Genomic DNA, 23,350 nt, shown 5'->3' with positions numbered 1-23,350 from the left:
AACGGACCAAACAAACCTAACTCAACCGCCTTCCGGTTAGCTCAATTGGTTAGAGCGCCGGATTGTGTTGTGCGGGAGGTCGAGGGTTCGAGCCCCGGCCGGACCAATACTCATGGTCTTGATATAAGTGAGGGGAATTTGCTACCTTTCTATAATCAAGAAATGGATAGATATTCTAATTATCCCCACGCGGATGAAGAACGGATGCTCACGGGAACGTGGTGTACTCCCGAAATCCACAAAGCCATCGAGATGGGGTACCAACTCTTCAAGATTCATGAGGAGTGGCATTTTGAGCATAGACAGCATGGACTCTTTGCTCCTTACGTCGACACTTGGTTAAAAATCAAACAAGAAAGTAGCGGTTACCCCGCCTGGTACCAGACGGAGGAGCAAAACGCCCACTACGTCCAACAGTACAAACAGCGTGAAGGCATTGCCCTGGATCCCGCCATGATTACCAAAAACCCTTCGAGGAAAGTCACAGCCAAACTGATGCTCAATTCCTTCTAGGGCAAGTTTGGCCAAAATTGTAATAAATCCAAGGTTCATCAAATATCGCACCCGCGTCATAACTAAACCTCCTTGATGACCCCTTGCAACAGATCCAAGATGTTCGTATCCTTTCTCCAGAGTTGGTAGAAGTAGTAGCAAAACGCGACGATCAAGACCCAGAGAAAGGCCGTGCTACCAATGTCTTTATCGCCGCGTTTACTACCTGCCAGGCTCGCCTTAAATCGTACGAGTCCTTGGAAATCCTAAAAGATCGTGTGCTCTACTACGACACGGACTCTGTAGTATACCAATGGAAACCGGGAGAGTCAGAAATTGCTTTGGGAGATTATTTGGGGGACATGACTAACGAGTTGGACGAAGGAGACTAAATCGTGGAGTTCATTTCGGCGGGAGCCAAGAATTATGGCTATGTCACGGCGCAAGGGAAATCCTGCGTAAAAGTGAATGGTTTCCCACTAAACGCGCGTGGCATGGCCCAGTTAAATTACGAGGTGATGAAGCAAAACATCCCGGATGAAATTCAACATCCCTTGGATGAGTCAAGAAAGACAGAGATTGTAAATCCAGTGCATTTTGTCCCAGATCCAATAAAAAAGAAAATTAGAACAGAGACACAGATAAAATCATATAGGCTAGTTTTTGACAACGGGGTAATGGATAATGGAACATTTACATCGTTACCCTATGGATACATTAGATTAGATGATGAAGACATGGAACTTGTCAACTTCTTAGCATTTTAAACATTGGTTTTTTATTATTTTTTCCAATAAACGAAACACTGTTTTTTAACAGTGTTTTTACATTTCCCTTTATTTAATCCTTCTAAAGTGTAAAGTCACGATACTTGCTCCGTATTTAGTAAATTGCGCTAAATTATTATTTTCTGACTCGCTGAGTTGCGTTTCCACCTCGTCGATATGCTGATTTCGCAAAGCGATGTAATGAATGTGTTTCGGCTCATAGAAGTGTTTTCGTAATCCAATGTTAAGCCATTCAGATGTAATGAGTGAAATGGTGACTTTAACATGTCGGCCGAGGTTAATTATTCATACCGTGTAGGTATAGGAGGGGTTATTAGGGTTAAATGCCACGTAGGTGTATAAAGGGGTATTATTAGGGTTTGAATGTCGTGTAGGTGTACGAGGGGTTATTAGGGTTTTAGGGTTTAGGTTTTCGTGTATGTTCGTGAGAAGGGTGTTTAAAAACATCATAACGGTTTTTCAAAAACAAAAGAATCCAAGATGGCAGAAGGATTAAGTTTAAGAATAATCCAATTAGAGAAAAGAGTGAGAGAGAGAGGTGTTTTACAAATGAGAATCTATTTGAACTGATAACGGGAGAGAGAATCGACAAGTTCTAATGGGTCTTATTCTCACAATTTAGAAGAATGCGATAAATTATCACAATGCATTATTTAGCTTTGAGTCAGATAAAAACAGACGCAGCCGGAGGCTGCGTTTTTCCGGAGGCGCGCGCGAAGAGAAGAAGAGGAAGAAATAGGAGGAGGAGGAGGAGGAATGAGGAAAGAGAAGGAGGAGGAATGAGGAGGAGGAATGAGGAGGAGAGAGGAAGAAAAGTGAAAATCAAACAATTTGAAGTAAAATCTTTTATTCTACCCGAGAGTTTAAATAGTGCGACTATGTAATGTCATTGTAAATGATATGTCTCATTAAAATGCACAAAAATAAATAAAAGATGACATTAGCATTCAATGCTCTATGAAGCGTTCGATCACGGTTTTAAGAGAAACAAAGCTCAGTTCTTTCTCTAATTTTTCTTAGTATAAAACCGCATACATCCTTCATGGATTATTGTTTCAAGGGAAAGCTTTTAGTTTCCAAGAATGACAACTGTACAAGAAATCCATCATTCAAGTTCTGCTTCATCGTCAGTTGATTCTCCAAGGCCGTTATAATTTCATTCATTTTGTCGTATGAAAACTGCTTTGGATCAAATGCGCACACGTATTTCACATGTCTATGCTCCCACGATGTAGTCACCACTTCCACAAAAGAGGTTTTCCATGTTTTCCTCGCGTCTATAATATCCATTATTTCCATATAAAACGGATAGATCATTTCAAATGTTAAATGTCTTCCATCCAGTTACTCAGGCTCCAACTGTTTAAAGATTACCACGTACAAATTAGACTCGGCTATTCTACGGTATTCCACTTTCACTAACGGATCATTTAAGGCTAATTCCAACCACGACTTGCTTCCAGTATTTCCTTGAAATGTCATAGCTTTTATAATCTTTTCTTATTAACAACTCGTGATAAATGAAGCGTACCGTTAAGTATATCAACAAATCTTATAACATTCTCTCCACCCATCTATGAAGAAAAACAAAAGAAAAATTATATAAAATAGTCTTGTTAGCATAACTTTTATCATTTCAACACTTCATTTCATAGCGTGGACACGTCTGAGATAATGCAAACAATTACTCTCAAAGAGTATCGACAGAAGCTGATGGCTATAAGAGCTCGCATTAAATATAATGAGCAGAATCTGAAAGAATTCAAATCGCATGTAGAACAAGGAACGTTTCCTAGAAGATTAAAAGCGGTTCCAATTCCTAAGATGAGAACAGTGGAGGGTCAGAACATAGTAAAAAAGGCATGCCATGATTTGGAAACCGTGGTGTTATGTCAGGCGATACAAGAGATTGAAACCCAAGTAGCGGATGATCTGAAAAAATATCACTCCATGAAAGACGAGAGAAAGCATGTCAAGCATACATTGCTACTACAGCGTAAACCTATGAAATTCACTCTATTATCACGAGTGAAACTCGAATTGGAGCAATTACAGAAGAAATACGCACAACTCTATGCACAAGTAGAAACGCAGAATGTAAAAACCACTGAGTGAATAGTAGAAATGCTGTATCATTTTGTAGACATCCAATTAAAACTTAACCAATCTAACATGCCTAGCATAGTTCTTGTAAGTCGGAGTGTTTGAGGGAAGAATGTAAAGACTGGGATATTAGCGAGTCGCCCCAGACATTTGATAGAAGGTAGAGTTTTAGACTCCACCGTTTCCAATGTGATCATGCATACTTTATCCATAGAGCATTCTTATTTTAAAATCCATCGTTGAATGGATAATAATAAGCCTTCACTCATTGAAATGAGTAAATTTTCATTCCATTTCGGTTTTCGATGTTGATGCACATTTATTTTAAATTGTATTTCCTCTATTTCTTCATCTAAATGCAGGATGCTTCTATCCACTTAATTTCCATGATGGGAACAAAAAATATACCGATGCGGAGTGAAAAAACGCTGTTCAAACCAAAAGAAAAATCGCTCAAAGTCTTGTAGGGATATTTTACATGTCTTAATGAAAAGGAGGTAAATGCATACACCCGCTCACGCTTTTGAAATAAACAGAGAATAAATTGAAAAGCTTTTATTCATATTATGGCGTTATTTACAGGCAACTCAAGCGAACGAATCTCATTGACAAATCATATGCATCGCATGTTCATCAAATGTAGTTAAGAGCAAAGTCTATCACGAGTTGAGTTTCTATCATTCTAATGCATTCAAGTAATGTCCATAAGTGCGTGTATCGATTCCAAACTCTCCCAACAAAAATCGCTTATCGTCGTAAGGTGAGAGCGTTGTTTTGTTAAGTTTCTCTGTATACATTTCGTGTTTTTCGGTGCGGAATCCCATCATCGCATGCGTTCGTGATGTCTTGGTAAAAAGGCACTTTCATATTATTCATATGCACACGCGCCGATAAAGTGAATAACGACATATAATTTATCAATAATGATTATGCACACGCGCCGGTAATAAGTGAATAACGGTATATAATTTAACAACAACAACAACATTGATTATGTATACGCAACTTAAAAGTGAGAAAAATTTGAATACCTAATAACATGCACACTTCCAATTCTCAGAGGATGTGTTAAAAGAATAGACCATTCTTCTATACAAACACCTACGTTGTTGTTGGCCATGACTTTCACTTCTTCTTGCTAGTCTTCTGGTTTCTTCTTCTGGTTGCTTCTTCTAGCTGGAGGAATCAACTTCTGTACTGATGCTAGAAACTCAGCTAGTTATATAGGAAAATTATAGCGTCCTCACGTGGGGACGCAGCGTGGGTATATATCCAATAAAATTCGAATCTTTCGAACGGCAGAATATTAATTTTATTGCATCCTTCGTATGATTAAAAGCATTTGTTTTCCCTACCTCGCAAATGATTTACAGGTATTGTTTTCTCTCGAGTTTGTGATACTCTATTGTGAGTACGAAACGATAACTTTATATACGCTATGTTTTATGATAGCTTGTCAATCAGAGTGACATTTTTTACGTCTATGTATAACCTCTTCCTACATTTCTACATTCATTTCAAACACCATGTCATATGAAAAACAAATTTTTGGGCGAAGAGATTGAACAGAATCCCCAGTGGGCCGAAACCATCCTAGAAGAATTATTTGACGTCGTCAAAGAAAAAGCCACCACGCAAGATCTTTGTGAAATACGCAGACAAGTGACTAAATACACTGACGAGATTGAAACTTATGATTCCAACGTGGGAGAACATTCTATTTTCCATCAATTATACAAAGACATGATGACAGCTTTTCTAGCTTATGTTACCCATTTACGACTCAAATATCGTGCAGTGTGAATAAATAAACCATAGTTAATCCCACCGCCATCTTGGATTCTTTTGTTATCTTTGTACTTTTTTGTTCCGTTACTTTTTAAACCTGAAACCCTACTCACGAAATTTAACCCTAAAAACCCTCGTACACCTACGCGACATTCAAACCCTAACCCCCTTTATTCACCTAACCCTAAACCCTAACCCTAACCAAACCCCTCGTACACCTATGCAACGTGAACATATTATCCTCGGCCGAGACACTCGGACCCAGGCCGTGCGGCTTTACCCATACAGGCCCCCTACACTACTTGACGATAAACACCTCAAAGCAATTTCACAGTGGCATCCATCGACGGAAAATTTAAACAAAAACTTTTTCTCGTGGCAAATATCTCAGTAGATGTGATATGCACATCATGGAAGCTTTTGCAAAACAAGCAAAGCTGCGAGAGACCACACAGAGGGCACGGAAGGTGCGGAGGGCACGGAGGGCACGGAGGGCACGGAGGGCACGGAGGGCACGGAGGGCACGGAGGGCACGGAGGGCACGGAGGCCACGGAGGCCACGGAGGCCACGGAGGGACAGGAGTTCGGCGGAATGACGGAATATCCTCAACCGCGGAACCATTTAATCATTGTTTGAATGTCAATTAGAAGACATATTCTTGAATCATCTTTCTGTTTTGGAACAGGGTTCGGCAGGTTTTCTGTTTTCGTTGTGAGTCAAATGTTCGGCAACACTGCCTTTTAGCGTCATTATGCAATCTCTAAAATTGTGCTCTGCCAGTAACCACATGCATTCTTTAACTTTCTACCGTTTTTTTTTTTTTGGCTGAAATGCCTCCGATTCCCACGAAATTCAATGGAGGCCAAGTGGAATTATGTGATAGCAAAACTGAGTAAATATAACTTTTACTTACTACATACAAAAACATCAGAAATCTGAAGAGAAGGCACGTTATAAGATTAAAATTTTATTGTTATGAGATATTTACCTTTTTTGAGTAATATTTCCTGCGATTATATTTCCCACAGTTATTACATATAACTCGTTGACGTCGCGGCGATAGGACTACGGTAGTACGCGAAGCTACTTGTACTCCTTTTAACTTGACATATTAAAAGATAAACATACTCTTTCGATCGTTAAGTTATATTTTATCACAAGAACAAATCACATTGGATTTGTTTGGATGAAGGGACTAAAGTCTATATTTGGCACTGACGAAAAGCATCGGTATGGATTTAAATAAAAGAGAAAGAAATAGCTTTCGGTAAAAATGGGGAGGAGTTTTTTTGAGTAACATGGCTGCTTGGTTTTGTGACATTCACCTAACTTTCTTTTAATTTCAGCCTTAACGCGAACAATCATATTGAAACTCCTTATGAACTTCGAATTCCGTTTGTTTTGTTTTCTTGAAAGTGATGTTTTAGACTTCTGGACTGAAATTTGATGCAGTCGGGCACAAGTTCACGAAATTGGTTTGATTCACACAAGAAATCAAAACACGATTAGATTGATGATGCTTGCATTTTAGTAAGCATGGATAAAGTGTTCGCGGGAACCGACTCCACTTAAGTCCTTGCAGTACTGACCGAGTGGTGCAAAAATAAGTGAGGCAAAGCTACCTTTTTGAATTTTCCAGTTGATAAAGACCTTCGTATCATTTGGTTACAGCCGTAGTCGACCAACAGAATAAAATGGGGATTGATTCCTTAAGACTAGGCATATTAGAGCAAGCGTGAAAGTCGGTCAAGACATAGAAAACAAGTTTCTGATTAAATAAATCAAGTACATCTTTGAATGAGCATCATGGGATGACAAGGAAATCTTGGCCTAATAAATTATAGATATTTCAGAATTGTTGCTTCGACACTTTGTAAAGCAAACACAATTTGATTATATAGGGCGATTATCAGTTAAGTGATCCTAGATTGCATAGGCTTTTCTTTACTTCGCTAAGTGATTGGTTCAGAAAGCTCGCAACATATTCGATTAAAATGCTCTCTAAAAGTTAAAAAAGAAAAAGGTCTAAAACACAACATAACACTCCAAAAGACACAACTCTGTTAAGACACAACTCTGTTGTCGTCCTAACCGACGACGGACTGAGTCTAAAATATGCAGGCAAAATTTACTACAAATGTTATTGCATCATGCATTATTTACAACTGTGCAACCTTAAAAATAGTTATGCATCGAGGGCATAGTTTATAATAATGCCGTGAAAAAGAAGTGAAACAGTATAATTTTTATTTGACACCTAAATTCGTTGGGTGTCTTTCTGTAGCCATTGGTTTGACGCCCTTTAATCTCTGACGCACAGAATTATGTCAAACGAATAGTTTTAGGTTCCCATTAGTGTATACAGAAATACAGCTTTGATTCTCCTTTAACAAATATTTATTACAAATATGAATTGATGCAATTATTTACTTGCCTAGACTTTATGTTCGACGTCTAAATCGTTCTTCATCTCCTTTCTGGTTCAACACTACTAACTTCTTCATAAAGATTCCCACAACACGAATGGCTTTACATTTTCCCTCTTAGGACTGACACTCCCAGTAGTGGATGTAGCAATACATCTTTGGATTCCCACTTGATAGGGTACTTTCGCATTTGCACTTGTAGACACCTGAGTTGGGGCTTGATAATTGCACAAATTTTGCGTCATTTGAATCACAGTGTACACCAATAAACGTCTTACCCTGCCGAAATAAGGATGATGATGAGAAATGACGTCTTGAGTTGGAAATGTGAAAGTTTAAAACATCTTTTTAGAGATGTTTTTTTTTATCTTGTCACGAGCTTGTGACGAAGAAAACAATTTTGTGGAATCGAGCCTCGTACATTCTGATTTCTCGTTTTGATACCCTGCCTCTGAGCCACAGATACATATTTATTTTTTAACCGAGCTCAAAACTTACCATTTTTCTTATTCTTTATCTTTTCCGTTTGTTAATAGGTTAGTGTACATATTACATCATTTATGATGAGGCGAACCCGACCGACGGCCACAATCTTGAACATCCTTTTTACGAGTTCTCCTTGCAAAAACCTTACTTTACTTTACTTTAATCATTTTCTCAACAAGCTTAACATATATACAAGGCTGAGGGGAAGGCCAAGAAACAGGAAAGGGTTCCCTTACAAAAGGCCACCCAAAAAAGAAAAACACTACACATACCTATATATATTTGTAATAATATAATAATAATAATAATAACAATAATAATAATAATAAGTTAGGTTAATTCAGTGTCTAACTGGTATAAATAAGCCTTACAAAGACTCTTAAAATCAGGAAGAGACTCAGACTTTCTGACATGCACAGGTAAACAATTCCAGGCTTTAACTGTTCTATGGAAATAGGAATATTTTAGCATGTTTGTTCTCGCATATTGAGTATTTTCTTTGTTTCAGGGGATTACACTCTTTTTTTAAGAGCACAAAAGCCGTTGAAGCATCGATCCTAAGCCGAATACTTCATTGCGAAATTTGAAATCATCGGTAATAGCTCAAATGACATATATAATCTGCTTCGGTAGTGGGGTAGGAAAGTTTTTGTTTACAGCAACTGATTACTTACCAGGTAACGGAGGGCAAACTTGTGCAGGCACAGAAGGGAAGGGGTTAAAGTTTACTATAGTTTAGAAATTTTGAACTCAGGCACTTTCGCGTTATATCAGTTCAAGATAAAAGCTGAAGTAAACATTCAACAACTAGTTCACAATTCAAAACTTCACGCACTTTCACCCTAATCAGGTGATACACGTCTTGACATGTTCTACATTGAAGAAAAGCTTTTATTTGGTGCTTTTCTCGTTCAGGACAAAATAACACTCTCACTGCGACTTGATTATGTAGCATTAAAAATTCGAATAGCTCTTGCGCTTTTGTCTTACCAGCAAATAATTTTTTTCGACTTATTCGAGCCTTTTTGAAAAAAACGCTTCTTCGCGCTATTCACGCCTGAGCTGGGTAATAAACTCTTTTGTCACTTCATTAACATTAAAAAATTAAAAAGACTATCCCGTCGGTGTCATTCGAAAAGAGAAATTTGCTGGACCCACTTCGAAAACATGCTCTTTCGCGCTGTTTTGCGCGAGCTTAATTAAAAATGATCTTCGTGCCTTCATCAAATGATTCACATTTCCAAAAGTTCTTGTGCCAGAATTGTTTCTCTAACCAACCATGGCACTCGCGCTCTTCCTGCACAAGCCATACAATTAACTCTCTGTAAAACTTCCTAACCATTCAACCCGTTTCGCTTCTTTAGAAAAATCACGCTCTTTCTTGCTATTGATACACGAGACATACAAAAAACTCTCTACGACATCGTCAACAGTCAATATTCGACAAAATTCTAACGCTATTGTCAATCAAGCCAAGAAATCACTCTATTTTTTTCGTATTCTCTCCCGAACGAACCATGAAACTCTGTGACTTCATCGTGCCCAAAAGTTTTCCGACCTTTTCCGATTCATTTAAAAAATTACGCTTTTTTGCCCTACTGTCGTTCAAGCTTATCGGGAACCCCTCTCTGCGATGCAATCGTCATTCAAAATCCCAAACTTTTGCTCCCTTGTCGATCGAAACCCTCTCTTTTTTTTTTAACCATAACTCGAATGTCCTGTTTTGAAATTCGCGCACTTTTTAACGTTAACATTCTTCTTGTTCTACAGTGCCGGAAAAGTCGACAACGCAATTATAATGTTAATGTAACTCAAAGATTATAGAGAGGCGTGTCGCAAGAAAAACATTTACTTTGGTTTAACCTCGTTCACATCCAGTGCGTAGTGACCCGTTAAAGAATTCCACAGAAACGTTTCGAAGCTTAAGTTGAAGTTAGAAAACTATCACCAGCTGACCAACGAACGAGATATTATGCGCGGCCATAGGTATCAATTCGCCCATCTAAAACTTTCGCGAACTTATTCATTTTCGTTAACAGAGTATTTGAATAGCGGTTTGTTGAGAGTGACTGTTTGATTACAGTTGCAAGTTTATGCACCGCTGCCTGATGCACTCATGAGGTACTGACCAAACAACATCTCTTAAAAGTTTGTTAAATCACGCCTTTTTGGTTACGCGCACAACACGCGCGCCACGGTATATTTCAAGTGCAGTATTTCGCCAACTCAACTCAAGCGCTGAAAAAGTTGGTGGAGTGATGTTTTGCGTTGAGTTTTAAAGGGACAAAAAACCTACTTTTTTCTGGGAAATTCGTTTTTATGCCCCCTTTTTATTCTGAGGTGTTCGAGCCATAAACTTAACAAGTCAGAGTAGACGAAAGAAAATAGTCACAACAACCTTTTCTTTGAAGTCAGCGCGACCCTTTGTTTAGTGGTAACCTTCAAATTTCCTAAGCTACATAGATGCCTAGGGATACCACCCTTAGGCAAAATTCCCCCAACGAAAAGATTATCGCCTGAACTCGACACTTGCCGAGCTCAATTTAAACCATTCGATTAAAAGTTCTAGGAGGATAATGAAAATAGCGCCATCAAACGTATCAAACCATAACAATAGGCGAAATTTGATATGCCTTAACGTCCGAGGACTTACCAGGGAACATCGGGTTTTTGCTATCGTCTCAAATGTACGTTTAAATGTATGCTAGGATTGGACAATGCATAACAAAGTTCCTTAGAGGGCAAGTCGTTTGTGTATCATCAAAACGTTTTTTGGCGAGATACTTGGTCAAAAGAAGCTTAGCAAGTTTTTTTTTCAAAGCAAACATTTGTAAAGATGTCTTCGTTCGAGGAAAAAAAAAAAACATTTTTCGTACATTTAGTGGCAAATGAACCTGCCCGACAAGTTGGTGCTAATGTTTGAAATACGTTATTAAGAGAGGTTGTCACGAAAAATCAAATATTCCCCGGCAACCGTCAAAAAATCGAATTGGCTCATATTATAGTGTTAATAAAGGCTGATAGTTTCGAAAGAAACTGTTTGGGGCTGCTTCGGTGGGAGTAACGAAATAATTTGGATATATCAACAAAGTTGAAATGGTAAATTGGCCACCGTAATGATTACAAAAGCTGGCAAAGGGCTAACGCTCGAAACGTCAGCTTTTGTAATCATTACGGTGACCAATTTACCATTTCAACTTTGTTGACATATCCAAATTATTTTTATATGGGCTAAGTGAAATAAACGTTTAATATTTCGAATACGAGAAGTAGAAATGATAAACTTACCGACTGTAGAATTGTTTTTCTGGGGTTTTTGTGCTGCTCTGCATACGGGGGCTTTAAATTCATAGAAAATTCGCTCCTCCGTAAGTCAGCGACATAAGAGAAAATCCCGACTTTGTTTATCATTTGCAGTCACTGGTAATAATGAATGCTTGAATGATATAAATAACGTCTTTAAAGTACTTGCAATACGATAGAAGCATTCGTTTGGTAGAAATGAGTAGACATGGTTGTCACCGCGTGACTTATGTGTCACGCAATTGTCAGATCTACATTTCTATTACGCAGTGGTTTGAAATTTCTAGCTCGGAAAGTTGCAAGAAATTTTTTATATGAAATCCACAGAGGAGAAATGAGAGGTTTTGTATTTAAAAAAAAATTCATATTTTTTTGGACTTGTTACTACTTATAGGGAATTAGCAATAAAACGTAACGTCACAGTTAATTTCATCTAATAAAACTTAGTGCGCAACAAGTAATCAACTGATTTTAAATATTTTGAAGAATGGAAATTTGTTGTTCATTTCAATTTCTTGTTGTGGATGATTGTGGCTATAATCCAAAAGACAGAAAAGGAGATAGGCGAATAGTATCTTTGCTGTCGTGTGACAGTATGGTCGCCGATGACTGCTATTCGATTTTTTCCATATTTCTGGTATCCATTGTTTCAGATCATTCAAACTTATTTTATCAACCATAATGGACAGCACTTATCGCCTTTTGGACCAGCAATTTGCATTCTCTTATCACACTCACAAAGAGTTTCAAGCGAAGTGTAGTCAAGACTATCATCTACGCCTTAAATTTCTATCTAGCTAAACAATCAAGTACTTCATCAGATTGTCCAGCACTTTCCAAGATAACACGTCAAAGCTATTTAACAATTTACCACAATCTATTTGAACTGTAACCTTAAGTCTTAAAATTCCCTGATGAGTGGGCAACCACGAAACAGGTCTGTAGGGATATATACGTAGTTGTTTTTTTCCGTCTACCACACATTATACCCGCTCTACTATTTGTATCGAGCACTGTTTCACGGACACCAAGTTTAATCCCTATATATATATATATATATAGCCAAAATAGCGGAATGAGATCATAATCTACTAAAAAGTGCTCGATAGCTGGGCTAGAGCTGTGTATAATTATACTTCAAGATCTAGGTTACTTGAACTTTTACTGCAACTCTGTGTTTCATGCCTCTTGCGAAGCAATCGTCAGGCAACTGCCAGAAATCTGCCAGATTTCTGGCAGTTGCCTGACGATTGCTTCGCAAGAGGCAAGATAGGTAGATAAGAGAATTTGATCCAAGCGCATGCTTCCCACCGCTATTTCTGATAATCTTACGAGCCTGTCTATCCAATTTCTTTAAGTCAGAAATGTTCCAATGCTGTGACCACATGAGGTATGAGAGTACCGGTAGCGCTAGTTGGTTAGACGCCACCACTCTGTTGCTGTCCGAGAGTGGGCCTGAAAAGATGACGGATAATAATCTCAGGTAAGTGTTAGCTGCTCGCTCCAAAACCACCTTCTCATCTTGCAATAACTCTTCTGGTACTCCCAGAAAACGATAATGCAAGTCCTTCTTAAGACAATCCACGCTCATTGTTCCCATCACGTATCCTTCCGAATCTTTTAAGGTAATTCCCTTCTCACTTGCAAACGATTACACTTCTTGGGGTTCCACTGCAGGCCGATGTCCCCCATCGTGGTCTGAGCCATCTCCAGCACTCTTTTCAATTTCGCTTTAGAGGCGGTGAACACCTTGAGATCCTCTATGTAGAGCAAGCTCGTAATCTTGGACGCGATCGGCTTTGACAGCCTATAACCCTCAGTAGAGCTCAGCCTCCACGCAACCGGATTAAGACACAAGGTAAGTAGGCATGGGCACAGAGCGTCACCCTGTGGAAGACCTCTGTTGAAGTACATGGGTCGTACATGGGCAACGATGTCTCACTTCCCTTGCTGGTAGTGATAATAATCCTGGTGTTCCAACTGTCGCATAACTTGCTAATGACTTGGCAGATCCATATTGGTAACTTGTGAACGTGCATGATCTTCCTCAACCACCCATGATCAATCGAGTCATACGCCTTTCGAACGTCAATCCATGCAACAATCAAGTCGCGCTTACGCCTATGACAGTCCAGAGTAACCATCCGATTGATCAGTAAATTATCAATAGTCCCGCTACATCCCACTTTAGCCCCTCGTTGCTGAGCTTCCATCAAGTTGTATCGGTTCATGTGTTCATTCACAGGCCCCAAAATACACGACGTGAACCATTTGTATAATGTATTCAAACACGTGATTGGGCGTTGATTTTCGCTTGCAAATTCGCCCGGCTTAAGAATTAACCTTGTTTTTCCCTCTGAAAACCATCTCGGGAACCCTGTCTTGCCTCTTGAGATAGACTTGAAAGCAGACATGACGCCACCATGGAGTGTACGTGCGCGTTTCCACCAATAATTGGTCAGTCTGTCTGGGCCTGGTGCGCTCCAATTTCTCTTTCTTGAGATCACTCTGGCCACTTCTGTAGTTTGAAGCTCCTAACTCTCTCACAATGACATAATTATTACTATTATTATTATTATTATTATCATTATTATTATTATTATTATTATTATTATTGTCCGAGGGTTAATTCAACGAGGCAAGTGGTGATTGTACGCCATCCTTTCTTGGTATAGTAACGCTTAGTGCGCTCCGAGGCTTCATTCCACGAAGTAGAAAGTACATGTCGAATGGAACTCACATCTCTTGATTCTCAATACATATTCAGTTTGTCTCTTGGTGACGACAAACTAACAACCAGAGACATGTTTACATACAATGCATAATCTGTAATGTTTTCAAAGCAAAACTATTAAAATATGAAAAATAGGACTGAAATACAACTAAATTAGAACATACGTAAATAATGAACGACTAATAAAATTATTTTTATTTGAATTTGTACTATGACTAATGGTAATACAACTCTCCTCGCCTGGCTGATACTGCGGGCTACAGAGCGTGTCTACAAGGGTGGAGTCTACAGAATAAATACAACTTGGGGACGCAACTGTTAACGTTGAAAAACAGTCAAAATTGATGTTCGGTGCGCATGCCATCAAGAAGTACAACGATGATAAAACAGGAGTTAAACTCGATCGCAAGCAAGTGGAATAATTACCTGAACCAACCGGAATAAGATAGCCCTGTTTCGTGGAAAATTAACTGAGAATCCTCTTTCCCTAACCCTTGCCTGCTTTAAAAAACTTCTTCGCCTTATGCCTGGAAATATTTTCTAGCACTCTGCACTTAGTATTTCGCTCTCGAGTTCATCCAAGACCAAGTCTTGAGCGATGCAGTGGCCATATTATCCATGTATCAACATTGGTGAATATACAGTGAATAAAAAATGAGCCAAATTCCCTGCTATTTCCTTGTCACACGACAGCAAAGGTACTATTCGCCTATCCCCTTTTCTGTCTTTTGGATTGTAGCCACAATTATCCACAACAAGAGATTCAAATGAACAACAAATTTCCATTCTTCAAAATATTTAAACTCAGTTGTTTACTTGTTGCGCACTAAGTTTTATCAGATGAAATTAATTGTGGCGTTACGTTTTATTGCTAATTGCCTATAAGTAGTAACAAGTCCGAAAAAATAGGAATTTTTATCTGAACACAAAACCCCTCATTCCTCCCATGTGGATTTCATATAAAAATGTCCTGTCGATATTTTCTTTTATGTCGCCGACTTCGCCGAAGAGCGACATTTCTATAAATTTAAAGCCCTCGTAGACATAGCAGCACAGAAACCCCACAAAAACAACTCTACAAACGGTAAGTTTATTATTTCTACTTCTCGTATTTGAAACTGATTAAACGTTTATTTCACTTAGCACATACAAAAATAGTTTTTTGAAGCTACCCTACTTTTCACATGGCACTTAAGTAAATAAATAGAAAAATCCGTATTTTATTTCAAATTTAAATAGTGATTCTACTTTTTTTGTGGAAACATAGGAGAGACATCGTTCTAAAAGTCTGTGGAATAAGTAAGTTTTTCACTGCTTTTACAAGTAAAAACGAGGCCTCCAGAAATGGGCTAAATTCGACCTTCGAATGACGCTAATTATGCGTAAATTGAGTTTTTTCAATTTGCTCGAAAACAAAAGAATTTTTAAGCAAACTATATACGTCTTGGTTTGTTTTACCTGTAGGCCTACCTAATGCTAGAATATGAGCCAATCCGATTTTTTGACTGTTGACGGTGATTTGTGAATTGCCTGATTTTTGGTGACATCTACTCTTAAATGTTTTCCTTTACCTTCCGTTTTAACCTTATTGGGTCTGCCCCTTTGGTTCTTAAAGTAAATGTTAAATATGCTTAAAATACTCGATTCACAAAAGGATTGAATTAACGACCTAAAAGTGGCGAAATTAGCTCTGGAGTTGAGCGATATGGACTGTAGCTGGAAAATGAAAACTGAACCTGCTGACCTCAACATTTGGACCAGTTTTTGGACCGGTAAAGGTTTTTTTTAAGAGTTAACATTTGCCAGAAATATTTTCAATACCATACTTTTTAATATAATCATAGAACTCTCATAATCTTTATTTAAACGCTACGTGAGTTGTTTGGCTTTGAAGCCGAGTAAACAACTATTCCGTTGATGGTCATTCACTTTCGCTTTTTCCAATTTTATTAGTTTTTTGAAAAACGATTTCACTTTCTTGGCCAGTTTGCCTTACTTTTTAGCGTTTATTTTCAGGTAAAATTTGCATATTGACTTTGAGCATGTTCTGCAATATTAATCTTACATCACTATTTCTGAGTAAACTTTTGAATAAAAATAAAAGTTTGTTTCACTTAAGAAGCGGATTTATGCAGCAAGATGACCGTGGTACAAATATGATTGAACTTGAAAATGTCATCCATAAACGCTATGGAGAAAAAGTGCCGATAACACCGATTTATTCTTTCTTCTGTACCCAATATAGAGCTGATCTGTAACTTACGTTTGGTTCTGTCACTTCCATTTCTTGACGAGAGTACGAACTTGGTGTCATACCAGAGCTGGCTGAAGTCTTGTAAACACAGGAACTGGCCCCGGGTCCAGGTGGGCCTTGGGTACCATTGTACCCAGATGATCCAGGAAGGCCCTGAACACCAGGTCGTCCAGATGGTCCTGCAGGGCCCTGAGTACCATTATATCCCGAAGCTCCGGCAGCTCCGGCAGGTCCGGCAGGTCCAGCTGGTCCGGCAGGTCCGGCGGGTCCGGCAGGTCCGGCAGGTCCAGCTGGTCCGGCAGGTCCGGCAGGTCCGGTTGGTCCGGCGGGTCCAATGTCACCATCAGTACCATTGAATCCAGATGGTCCTATGTTGCTAGCGCTTCCATTACTGTTTGTCACCTAGATGATTTAAAAATAACAATCATGATAATTACAGCAACAATAACAATGATGGATAATAAGGATAACGGTATTAATGATATTGACACGAAATCTTTTTATCTTGCAGGTAATGGATACTTTGTCGACCTTTCGATGATTAGAACGAATTTGATGAATGGTAATCATTTTACAGAACAAGGAGATCCGACAAACGTTTCAATGCGAAACCTTCATGGTGTCGATGATTTTTACTCATACTATCACGTGCTTATTTACCATGTTGGGCTGGGCTGGAGTTGGTATGATTTTCAGGCTCATGAGCAGTTTTGTCAAATATCTCTCTTCTCTCGTGTCTTCGGATTGAAACAAAATGAGTGACGATTTGTCTTCTTTTATAATAGACAAACATCTCAATTCAAAATTTCGACGTTTAAAAAAGTCACAGAATTTTTGATTGGCAGTTATGTTATCGAATTAAGAGATCCCAGAAAAGGTGCAAGGGTCTAATTCAAAGCCTTCCATGGTATAAATGAATTTTCTCCTATTCTTCCACGTGGTTATCCACCTTCTTAGGCCTGAATGAAGTGGACACAATTATCCTGCTCATCGGAAGTTATTTCAAATCTCTCTCCCCCCTCGTTTCTTCCGATCGAAACAAAATTCAAACATGGTAAGCAACTCTAAGCCTCCTAGGACGCTCTAATCCTACAGCCTGCACATGGGTCGAGTTTGAAATGCTTAAGGCAAAGTGTGAAAACTGGGATTAGGAGCAAGGGCAATGCCGAAAGGCTATATGTATCTTCCTTGACCAAGAAAGTCGAATTATTGATACCCATGATGTAAGAACTTCTTCAAAACGAGACTCTTGACTGTGTGAAATTTTCATCGATAGAAAACAATCCAGAATTTAAACGTTTCTTGTAAGAATCGACGAGTAGTTTTATTATTATTATTATTGTTATTTTTTATCATTTGCGTTGGAGACCAGACTATCATTATTTGCTCGATGTTTATTTTTGTGAAAAGCTTGCAAACCAACGAGTTTTATCTCATGACAGTTTGGACTGATAATGGAGTCGTCTCCACGGTTTTATTGGTCTGATCACATTGACTAGCCAGTCCAGGCCTGTAGGCTTACACAACAACGGGTAGCTTTTTCTGGACTTCCTTTGTATTGATATATTCATACCCCATTTCAATAGCCAAGACATTTTTCAAAGCCTCTGAAGTTAATCATTCTTGACGGATCTGATTTATAACTTAATCATATCTGTTTCGTTCGCTTCCGCTCCCCTATCAGGGTGTTTATATTTTGGCAAGACACGGTCGACCCAAAATAATCATGCTGAGACCAAAGGAGCTTTATATTACTCTGAAGCTCGAGCTAAAAATTCCGATACGTAGTTAAGTTTCCCGAATTTAGCCAAAGCTAAGCAGATATAGTTTTGTAACTTTTTATAGGGTAGAAATGATCTGTCAGTTGCTTTGTCACAAAGCTTGCGAAGGGGTAAAAAAAAGCGATGTGTTCATCATTAGTTTCATACAATATGCAATGTGACAAATTGTGGAAACAAAATATTTGGGAAACCCTTCTTTTAAAAGCTACTATTGGAACGTTATGACCAAAAAAAGGTTATAGACTGAGCATGGAATTTTAAAAGCCTTGGTCTCAGGTTTCTGATTGGCTGATTTTGAATTTCGGGGAAAAAGCAAACTAACATGGATTTAGTTACATGTACCTTTTGATCCAGTTGCATGATTTTTTGTTGAAAAAACTTAAACCTCTTGTTTACGCTTGTATTTAGACCAATCAAAGTTTGGTCAGCATCTTTTACTGCGAGCTGAAAAATAAAAAAAGACCAAATTATTGTGAAAGAAAATTAGTGGGCCTACTGAATTTAGTAGAGCAGTTCATGTTAGGCTTTCTAACATAAAAGTGACAAGGGCTGTATACATAAAATACGGATTACAAAAAATTCTTATCGCTGGTATTGTAACTTACCTCTTTTTTCATATCTTCCATATCTTTTTTCATCTGCCATAGAGTAGAAAAACTCATGTTAACGTAAATGGACTCATAGTAATTTCGAAATCATTCCCAATGCAGATGTATTAAGAAATGAGGTAATTTAAACTTGCCTTCATCTCTAGTTTCTTTAAATCTGCTGAGACCCATCACAAGGGAGAAAAACAAAGAGAACGAACTACTCAACATCACCTATTTCCTGGATGGTGTTTATGATTTATGATGATGATGAAGATTATTATTTTTCTTATTGTTAACATTAAGATGATGATTATTATCACTATTATCATTATGACAACATGACAGCAGGACCGCTGCGGTTCATGTTATGCCCGTTGAACAGCGACAGAGAGGAAGAAGAGTCAAATGAAGGAAAAACTTACGTTTTTCACCAGTTCCTTTATATCTCCTGAAACCTATAAAAATAAAAAAATGCAAATCAATAATCCTGATTGCGTTACTTCCAAACACCCAACATCACCCCAGTAGTTCAAAGTAATACCAAGTAGTTTCAACTGTATCCGGGAGTTACCCATTGGAAATTAAATGTCTTCAAAACTCATTCAAACGCAATGTATCCACGAATTATTCACAGTTTCCTTTGATTTAAAGATGTGTTATATACCAAAACCATTTAGGCAGAGGTGGATAATTATTGATTTTAGGAGATAATGACCACTAATCTGGTTTTAAGAACCATTGCGATACATCTGTGAACTTTTGTCGGATATGAGAGGCTAAAGAGTCCGCTGAGTTACAAAACTTCGCTTCTTTATTCTGATAAACTTTCTCTCTTATTTATTTATTTTTTTTCATTTTTTATTTAATGATTTGTACCAGGTACTGGAGCAGAAACAATAGGACATGGGTCCCCTACGAGGTTTTAAGCTCCAACAAACCCACCCATCCCACCCCAGAGGAGGACATCCATCACACAGTAGTCTCGTACGTGGGTAATTAACGTCTCCTACCCCTAACCCTGCAAGAGACGGTACCTCCATTTATTCGTCCCTATCCGAGAAGTTTAGAATATCTAACCATTTCTTGATCTTATAGAAAGGTAGCATATTCTTCTCAATTATTCTAAGACCTTGAGTGTTGGTCCGGCCGGGGCTTTTACCGTCGACCTCCCGCACAACAGTCCAGCGCTCTATCCATTGATTTAACTGGGAGGCGGTTCCCTCTCTCTCTCTCACACTGGTCTACTCTCCCGTTCTTGTCTCTCTCATCTAAAGATATACTACGATGCTGTTGTTCTCAAAGTCCAAATCATCTGTCGCCTTATCGAAAAACTCAACCGGGAATCAATTAAAGTTTAACAGTCTTTGACACTTCCCTATTTTTTTGATCATTGCGAATCACAAGAATAAAAAAATGATCCCTACCGAATTTTTTTGTAGAGCTGAGAGGCTCCTTTCTAACTCCTGCACCTTCTTTTCAAGCTCTGAGGTATCTGGCAGAGTAAACAATGAGGTAATTAAATACAAGTAAATGAAAAAGAATAAATTAATAAAAAGATATGGATTCTATGCAGAGGGATGCATTAACTCCTAAGATTGATTGTACATACTTATATAAATGAGTCTATGAATATTTGTTGAACATCCGCTTTGAAAGCAGGAGGTTGTGTTTTTGAACAATCGTTTGTTTCGCGTTCATACCCTGATAGCAAACAATGACGTCTTTGTTCACCATTTCCTTAAATGTGAATTAATTCCTAATTCGGGGAGGGGATGCAAGAGTAATATGTTGATAAATTGGGCTTTACTGAAGGAGCAAAAAGTTTTAGTGTATTCACCCAATTTCGTGGAATAGAACTGACACCAAGACTCAAATCATATCAATATAGAAGTTCCTATTATTTACTCCTTGGCTGAGGATATGGTCAGGACCGAAGAGCATCGTTTCTGCTCTCTCGTGTCGTTTAATCAATGCCATATTCAAAATTTGAAATCATCAAGGTCAACGAGTGTTTACGTACTTCAAGAAGGGAAAATGGAAGCCGTACCTGTCGAAACTTCGACCCGTGACGTCACCATAACTACAGCTAAAACCAAAGTGGCAAGGGCTGTTAAGAGCGAAGTAACAGCAATGGCAGATGCGATGAAGAATAATCGGTGATGTTTCAGTGTCGTTGAATCTTTAAACGACTGGGCTTCCACGTTTGGCTTTGCCCGAGGAGGGTCGTTTCTGGGAATGATATCATCATAGGTTCCGCCGTCATCTTCCTGTTTGGACTCCATTTCGAAATAAATGTTCTCTTGCCCGACTTCGATCTTAGAATCCATGATTGGGTAGTATGATTGAGCCGTTTGTGAAAGAGAATTGCTTTAAATGCTTCTGGAAGTGAAACAAGCTTAGGCAAGCCGCAGGTCAAAGAGATGCTGAAATGCGATGCGATATGATCAAATAATCATTACTGAAGGCTTTCCAATGAAAGACAGCGAAGATTGACTGCTGCGTGATGGACGTGTTTTTCTACGATAAGCTATACCGGTCAATTAACCTAAATTGATGACAGAAACATGATCATACTAAACGATTTTGATCTCTTGCTAGAGATCTAAGTTATCCACCCCCTTTTTATTAGATTTTGCGTGAAATAAATGTTTTAATCCGTGTAATAATAATAATAATCTGCAGACGTCATGTAGATGATGAAAAGCCAAGAGTCACATCATGTTTATGTTTCTCAGATGAGGTCAGAGGTGGTTTAATCGTCGTAACATCATCAAGGAAAAAGCGTGACACTAGTTTCCTCCACTTATATAAGATGAAGTCGTAAAGCAGATGTACTATAATGGGTGAAAATATTGAATTTGCTACCGTTTCTTACTACAAGGACAAGCCTATAGTCGTTGACTGTCTATTTTTTTTTAACTAAAGTGGCTCTGAGTCCTAAGAAATGGAGGCCTAGTGGAATTATCTGATAGCAAAACTGAGTAAATGTGACCTTTACATACTACATACAAAAACATCAGAAAACTAAAGACAAGGCACGTTATTACATTTTATCGCTATAAGATAAATCATTCTTAGCAGTAATATTCCTTCATTGGCTTCCACCACTTATATAAAAGGAAGTCGTAAAGCAACGTACTATGAAAGGTAAAAATACTAAATTTACTTACGTTTCTTCCGGGAATCATATTTGAGACCTCAGACAAGTGTAGGAATCTTAATTAGCTTGATTCCTTCTGTTACAGTGAGGCTCGATTCAATTCCTAAAAAAGGCTTTGAACTGCGAGATTTTTACAGACAGTGTTCGCGTTCAACTCCTTTGTGATTATGAAATTCTAGCTACGCGTTGTGTTAATGAAGACAGGGGAAGACGATAAGCATCTCACAATTATTTCATGGTTGTGCGCTATTAAAAACAAACGTTTTCCTTGCAGAAATATCTTAAGTTATTATAAAACTTAAAGAAATTTTTTTCCTCACAGTGAGGGTATTTTACCATTTAAATCAGGAAATTATGTTGCTCTGAATATATTATCTTCCCGGGATATCAAAATAATAGTTTCCAGTTATTTCCGTAACACTAGAGAAGACAGCAAAAGTCGAGAAACATCTCACAATCACTTTAGGATCGTGCACTACTAAAAACAAAAGTTTTCTTTACAAAAATATCATAAGAGTGACTTTCTGTAAATACCACGGATAGGTGTGCAAAATGGAAAAATGTAATCGAAATCTCCCAAACTTTGTCACATTAAAGCCCTTATGGAACTATTTTAGAAAATACAAGATTGAGTTTCTTGTGATTGATATTTTCCGAGAGGCTCTTAAACCACTGAAAAATGTGCTTCGCATCCTCGCGTGGTGAATAGAAACGGAATCAAATACCATGACTATTGCGATATAAGATGATTTTATGACTCTTCCTTTGTATGAAAGCGTTGTTGTAATTTCAAAAGATTCCAATCTTAATTTGTAATTTCTTTTTTCAAAATCACCCTCTAAAACAGTTTCATCGTGACTATCAATTTTGCCATTTTTGAACGGCAAAAAACCCTTCCTGGTACATGGCTTTCGTCGTGCAACTGTTATTTCAGAAAAACAGCAATCTATTTCTTTCAATTTATGAAATAAAATTTTGGGGTAATTCAAACGGCAAGTTTTGAGAACTGAAAACATCAACGGTACTTGCTTGAAATTTACAACTTTTGAACTTGCGGTTGTAATGACGAATACAAGCAGTTCAAGAGTGAACTAAGACAGCAGTTTAAATAATTCGACAATTCGATCCTTTTCCACCAGTTCAAAAAACTAAAACGACTATGACTTTGTAGTGGCAATTATCTGAAAGGAAAAGCATTTTTATTGTGCGAAATTGAGCTGTGAACCTCTCTTCCCGTACCTGCGCATAATAATAATAATAATAATAATAATAATAATAATAATAATGGAAACTTTATTTGTGTTTTTAAAAGTACAATTGTAAATCTCACTACGAATAGGAAAATTACAAATGCTGCTTGAGATTGGCTTATTCAACACACACACAAAAATCAAAATTGCATCAAATCTGGGTTGTCCCAATTCCTATTTCTACAACAAAAGAC

General features: G+C 38.1%; 1 protein-coding gene and 1 pseudogene across 1 annotated transcript; one reads left to right on the top strand and one right to left on the bottom strand.

Moving 5' to 3' along the window:
* Positions 1-162: 162 nt before the first annotated feature.
* Positions 163-1,259, top strand: LOC148728394 (uncharacterized; annotated as a pseudogene).
* A 4,860-nt stretch (positions 1,260-6,119) lies between these two features.
* On the bottom strand, positions 6,120-21,367 carry LOC148728393 (uncharacterized). Its single transcript, XM_088763128.1, has 7 exons — positions 20,794-21,367; positions 20,171-20,238; positions 19,169-19,201; positions 18,762-18,794; positions 18,499-18,600; positions 16,385-16,777; positions 6,120-7,877 (listed from the first exon to the last, which is right to left on the bottom strand). The coding sequence occupies exons 1-7, from the start codon at positions 21,071-21,073 to the stop codon at positions 7,716-7,718; spliced, it is 1,071 nt and encodes a 356-aa protein (XP_088619254.1). The 5' UTR covers positions 21,074-21,367; the 3' UTR covers positions 6,120-7,715.
* Between the last annotated feature and the right edge of the window lie 1,983 nt (positions 21,368-23,350).

The sequence above is a fragment of the Stylophora pistillata genome, chromosome 6, assembly GCF_964205215.1.
Source record: "Stylophora pistillata chromosome 6, jaStyPist1.2, whole genome shotgun sequence".
Classification (NCBI taxonomy): Eukaryota; Metazoa; Cnidaria; class Anthozoa; order Scleractinia; family Pocilloporidae; genus Stylophora; species Stylophora pistillata.
The sequence above is the reverse complement of the archived record's forward strand: the minus strand, read 5'-3'. Positions and strand labels throughout refer to the sequence as shown.